General features: G+C 44.7%; 1 protein-coding gene across 4 annotated transcripts; it reads left to right on the forward strand.

Annotated features, from left to right (window-relative positions):
* Nucleotides 1-1,029: 1,029 nt before the first annotated feature.
* Nucleotides 1,030-5,251, forward strand: LOC123105113 (pentatricopeptide repeat-containing protein At1g77360, mitochondrial). 4 transcript variants are annotated; one of them, XR_006450705.1, is made up of 4 exons: nucleotides 1,030-2,728; nucleotides 3,142-3,259; nucleotides 3,828-3,867; nucleotides 3,967-5,251. XR_006450705.1 is itself a non-coding variant. In XM_044527106.1 (2 exons), exon 1 carries the CDS (start codon nucleotides 1,254-1,256, stop codon nucleotides 2,706-2,708), a length of 1,455 nt encoding a protein of 484 aa, XP_044383041.1. In that variant the 5' UTR covers nucleotides 1,030-1,253; the 3' UTR covers nucleotides 2,709-2,728; nucleotides 3,828-5,251. The 4 variants fall into 4 exon arrangements, 1 of the variants encoding a protein (XP_044383041.1); XR_006450704.1 differs by having other exon boundaries at nucleotides 3,828-5,251; XR_006450703.1 differs by lacking the exon at nucleotides 3,142-3,259.
* Nucleotides 5,252-6,000: the final 749 nt, after the last annotated feature.

The following is a 6,000-nucleotide window of genomic DNA, read 5'->3' on the forward strand; positions in this document are numbered from 1 at the left end:
AACCCAGCATCAAAATGGAAAATCTGTGTTGTCTGTCGAGATCGCCATCCTCTAGTCTCAGTAACTTGCACTGGATTTGGCGGTGCCGGTGCTATCTGATTGTAATGACTGTGATGATATTTTTTAATATAAGTGCAACCTTTCTTCTAAAAAAAGTGAAGGGAAATAGGGGAGAGAAGGGGGGAAATCCATCTCTATACCCGAGCTCATCTACACCCGCGGTGACGAAAAAGATTGAAACAAATACTAAAAAAAATGTGCGGTAGACAATTTGATGCGTGAGATCCGTTCCGATTTTCAAATCATTTGGACATCTAAGAAGCTTTCAGAAAAAAAAAGACAAATTAAGGATCTGTAAAAATGTTTACTGTTCATGTGTTGTTTTGATCCGATTTGTCTTTTTTGCTGAGAGCTGCTCAGATGTCTAAATGCAATAATGCTACACCTACAACGAGCTTACGAAGACTTACGTAACTTTCCCTCCATAACTCTCTGCGCCCCCCCCCCCCCCCCCCCCGATTTTAACTGGGTGGGCCCCAACCACTAATTCTAATCCAATTAACTACCACCAAGTCAGCCTTTACGTAAAAATCTCACATAACTTTACGTGGGTCTAGTATCGGTTCGTCTAAATGACTTGAAATTTGGAGCGGACCTCACACATCAAATTTTTTACCGCAAACAAAAAAAATTAGAATTTTTTAATTTTTTTATTTTTTATGAATTTTTTTCTAACCAGCTGCAGATGAGCTGGGCATTATTTTTCGGAAACTTCAGTTTGTATCCTTTTTTGGGCTTGAGTGGACTGAGAACGCATACACACCCAACACACAGGTTCACTCGGCCTGCTCAAGCCCTAAACGAACGGCTTGCCGAAACAGATCCTGCTTCTCTCTTCCACAGGCCATTTTCTCTCCCTCAATCTACGGCGTTTGATTCCGACGGCCTCCGCTAGACGAGGAGAGGTTGAGAGGGCTCCGTTGTGAGCGGGAGGCATGGCTTGAGGTGGAGGGAGGGAGGGAGGGAGGGAGGGAGGGAGGGAAGAACAGAGCGGTGGAGGCGGATACGTGCGGCTACAGCTGGAGGTCGATACATTCGGTGTGGTGATCGCGGCGAAGGAGCGACGCCCCGCCCAGTTGCCGCCGCCGGCCGCCGGCCACCACGGAGCGAGACCTCAGTGAGGCGGTGAAGTACGGGGCTTCTGCCCGAGCTCACCACAGCAGTGTCAGCGTGTGGAAGGCGGTGATAGCGGAATGGCCAGTTTCCGTCTCACCGGTCTGGAGGCACGCAAGGTGTTTGTTAGAATGCTTAGCAGCGGGACAGGTAGCAGCGATGCCGCTGTGGAGGCTTTTGACCCCGCCAAGCGCCTCTGCAAGCTCATCATCTCCTGCCGGCAGGCCTCGGGGCTTGAGATCGAGCTCGACCACAGCGACCTCCGAGTCACCCCGGACGTCGCCGAGCGCGTCCTCGAGCGCCTCGACAACGCTGGCATGCTCGCGTATCGCTTCTTCGAGTGGGCGCGCAAGCAGAGGCGTGGTGGCTGCGCCCACACCGTCCGCTCCTTCCACACGGTGGTCGCGTCCCTCGCCAAGATCCGCCAGTACCAGCTCATGTGGGACGTCGTTGCCGTAATGTGCCGGCAGGGCGTGGTCAATGTCGAGACGTTTGGCATCATAATGCGGAAGTACGCACGGGCGCAGAAGGTCGATGAATCTGTTTACACGTTCAATGTCATGGAGAAGTACGGCGTGGTGCCTAACCTCGCCGCTTTCAACAGCCTGCTTTGCGCACTGTGCAAGTCCAAGAATGTGCGCAAGGCACAGGAGATCTTTGAACAGATGAATGACCGGTTCAGCCCTGATGCCAAGACCTATAGCATCTTGCTTGAGGGTTGGGGGAGAGCGCCTAATCTCCCAAAGATGCGAGAGGTCTACAGTGAGATGCTTGATGCAGGCTGCCAGCCTGACATAGTCACATATGGCATCATGGTTGATTCCCTCTGCAAGACAGGCCGTGTTGAGGAAGCTGTCTTTGTGGTGCAGGACATGAGCTCCAGGGGCTGCCAACCAACAACCTTCATATACAGTGTGCTCGTGCATACTTACGGTGTTGAAATGAGGATCGAGGATGCTGTTGCAACATTTTTGGATATGCAGAAGGACGGAATCGTGCCAGATGTTGTGGTTTATAATGCACTTGTCACTGCCTTCTGCAAAGTGAAAAAATTTGACAATGCATTTAGAGTCATGGATGACATGGAAGGCCATGGAATCACCCCAAACTCAAGGACCTGGAACATCATCCTTAACAAGATGATTAGCCTTGGAAAGGATGAAGAAGCATACAGGGTCTTCCGCCGTATGATAAAGCGCTGCCAGCCAGATTCTGATACATACACCATGATGATAAAGATGTTCTGTGAGAATGACAGGTTAGAGATGGCACTGAAGGTATGGAAATATATGAGGTTGAAGCAGTTTCTGCCGAGCATGCACACGTTCTCTGTGCTGATCAACGGGCTGTGTGACAAGGGTGAGGTTAGCCAAGCTTGTGTTCTGCTTGAAGATATGATAGAGAAGGGCATTAGACCCCCTGGTTCAACATTTGGCAAGCTGAGGCAGCTCCTTCTGAAGGAAGGAAGGAAGGATGTGCTTGAATTTCTCGTTGATAAAATGAAGATTCTGATACAGGAACCTTTGTTTGATTGACCATTCATTATGTTCCAATGGTACTACTGCTCAATCCTACAGCTGCCACCCATGGCTCATTTGAAATAATAATTTCAGGGTTACTTTTGCTATTGCTTGTGGGATTTCTGTTATTGTTTGTCGAGCATGATTGTTCTCTTTTTATTAAGGCCATGGTGTTAATCTATGTTTGGAAGAAACACTTTCCATCTTCCGGTCTCAATTGTATCAGGATAATCCAAATGATAGTCAATTGTGCGATAATAGTTTAGGTTCATACAATTTGTAATTTCCAACTACAGTTACTTCATAAGTACCACATTGTTGTGCTATCAACCAAACTGGATACAGTTTTATATGGTCCTATCAGCATCTTCCTTACATTTGTTCCACTTCTGTTAATATGTTGCAGCTAATAATTTTGTATCTTTGGTTCCTTTTATTTATTTCACAGCAGGAGACAACGGCTAATAGTGATTCTTCTGCATAGATAGTTTAGTTGAAAAGATATCACCTCAATGTCTCTGTGAAAAGGGGGGAAATCAATTCAATGTAGATTTTCTTTCACCGAGGTAAAATTGTACATTTTTGTTTGGTCAGTCACCCAGTCCTCAGGTTCAGTCTCTAACAAAGCAGAGCCACAAGTGTATTGATCTTGCAGTAGTCAGAGAAGATTATTTACATATTATACACTAATATTTGATTACTCCATTTTCTAGATGTTTGGAAGGAAGGATGTGCTAATTTAGTACAATGTTCTACTAAATCAATGACAACTAATATGGAACGGAGGGAGTAGAACCTAGCAGATTTTGGGCATTTACAGATTTCCTTTTTGACCGTACTCTGTCCATCTGTTGAGTCATGTGTATTTGCTAAAATGCACAGTGCCCTTATTATAATTGGTTTCGTACCGTCTTATGTTGGTTTTTTACTTGCTTGCTGCGTTTACTTTTATTTTTTATATTGCAATGCCGCTAAGTTTTCCAAAAAAATTGGAAGGTTCCTTGATTGCAAAGTTTAACGAGAAAAAGGCATCTTATTTCACAACTATGTTGTTGATTGATTTTACATTAGATCTGATTCTGCTTAATATTTTGATATGACACATGATGTTCCAAGTTTTTTTCTATTGTGCAGGCTTGAGGGAGCAAATGCCCAATTCTCCAGGATGGATAAGGTTTTCCATGTCATATTCTTGCAGTAGTTATATGTCCATGATGAAATCTCTTCTTCATACTGCCTAAAAACTACTGTTGTCTTGTGTCATAATTCATAGGTAAAGGTAAAATCCAATTGTAAGAAAATAAAGCCATTGACAAGAGGCATAGAGGTTTCCTTGGAAAGGTCAAGCAAAAGACAACAGTGGCAAGCAAACCCAAATCTTGAAGATTTGATGGGCTCTGCACATCAGATGGCTATGGCTGTAAAAAACAGATGCCTCAAGACCCTGGGTTGAGTTTCACGCAGTGCTCAAGCGCTTTTTGGGGTAGCGGCGGAATCCATTGTGCACGGGAGGCAAGAAAATTCTGATCTGACCGGTGGTTGTAAGGCAGAACAATCACTGAGTTGGCTCCTAACTTGATCAAGTTGATCTCCATAAGAGTTGTTAAACATCGAACTGTTGCTCAAGACCTGAACAGCCAAGGATGGGTAACTGACATCAAAGGAGCCCTAACGGTACAAGTGAACTATTGAGTGTCTTCAGATTTGGGACATGGTTGATAATCTGGTCTTACATCAGAAGTTCATGATCAGCAGCGGTGGCGTTTCACTCGGTCAGGTTCCTACATCAGTACATATGCATATCACACTTTCTTCATTGGAACCATCAAGTTCACACCTTGGAAACAAATCTGGAAAAGCTGGTCTGCACTGCGAATTTTCATTTCGTTAGTTGTAAACAGCCGGTGTTGGACAGCTGACCGACTTGCGAAGCGCGGCCTTCCCTATCCAGTTGCTTGTCCCCTCTGTGATCAGGCTGAGGAAACAATCCAACACACCATCATCTCATGTGTGTTTGCTCGGCAGGTCTGGACACTAATTTTCCAAAGGTTGGGCCTGATTGCTATTGTCCCTCAACCTACTGCTGCTCAGTTCTCTGCTTGGTGGAGCAATGCTATCAGTAGGGTTCCAAAGGTGCTGAGAGAAGGCCTCAACTCCCTGATCATTTTAATACCTTGGGAGCTTTGGAAGCACCGAAATGATTGTGTTTGAAGGGGCAAACCCAAGTGTTAAGGTGGTTTTGCAAACAGTGGATGAGAATGGTTTATGGTGTCTGGCTGGAATCTCTGCGCTTCATAAGCTCCTCCTTCGGTCGCTCTCCCTGGACTCTTATTATTGGGGAGGTGACCTGGTCGTGGACGTTTAAAATTCATAGTGGCGTGTTTGTAGTCCTGTTGTGTGTGTGCTGGGTGTGTTTTATGAGTAGTCTCTTTGGCCTCTCCCCTGTACTGTTTTTTCTCTCTTAACGAAATGACACGCAGCTCTCATGCGTTGTTCTAGAAAAATAGAAAAACATCTTTGACTGAATGAAAGCACTTGATGACACGATTGAGAAGTCACTTTCATCATGTTTTGTTCACTTTCACTGCTATTTACCGTGTGCTTCCATTTGGTTTAACCTTTTTCTTAGGTGCAGATCCTTTGTAGGTTGCTGTTCTGTAGGAGCTGGTGAAACGGCCATAGTGGCTTGACACTATCGATACACAGGTGTTGCATTTAGATTTAGGTACCTACTTCACCGATTATTCACTTTCACTTTGCAGTTACTACTTTTTATTCCAAGGTTGTTTAGAACCAATGGATAATACTATTTTTGGCTCTATATGGCTGATCAAAGGGACACCAAAACCTCGCGAGAAAAAAAAATCATACTAAATTCTTGGAGAAAACGTAAAATAATCAAAGGAAGTAGAGAGACACAGTAATTTTTCACTTTTATGAATTTGTGGGGTTTTTTTATGCAGAGGTTGATATTGGGTTCTGCATTCGCCGGCGTATTGTTGTACGGTAATTATTCCACTAGTTCCCTGTACCATGTTATCAACTTCAGGGGGGTACGGCCAGTTCATATACCTGCAGTCTGGAAACTCAAGGTCCCTCCGAAAAATTCATTTCTTTCTCTGGTTGTTCTCTCATAACAAGCTGATGACTAGGGATAACTTGAGGAAAAGACACATAATTAAGCCTCTTGAGTGTGTCTTCTGTTGTGAGCATGAAACTGTCTATCCTCTTTTGTTTGATTGTGTAGTTGCCAAAGCCATCTGGCCCAAAATTAGAGAGTTTTTTGGAGCACCAGTTGGCTTTGATT

This window comes from Triticum aestivum, chromosome 5A (genome assembly GCF_018294505.1).
Source record: "Triticum aestivum cultivar Chinese Spring chromosome 5A, IWGSC CS RefSeq v2.1, whole genome shotgun sequence".
NCBI lineage: Eukaryota > Viridiplantae > Streptophyta > Magnoliopsida > Poales > Poaceae > Triticum > Triticum aestivum.

Bases quoted from the DNA above. Each gene is read 5' to 3' on its own strand.
- LOC123105113 (XM_044527106.1), top strand. From the start codon at position 1,254: ATGGCCAGTTTCCGTCTCACCGGTCTGGAGGCACGCAAGGTGTTTGTT.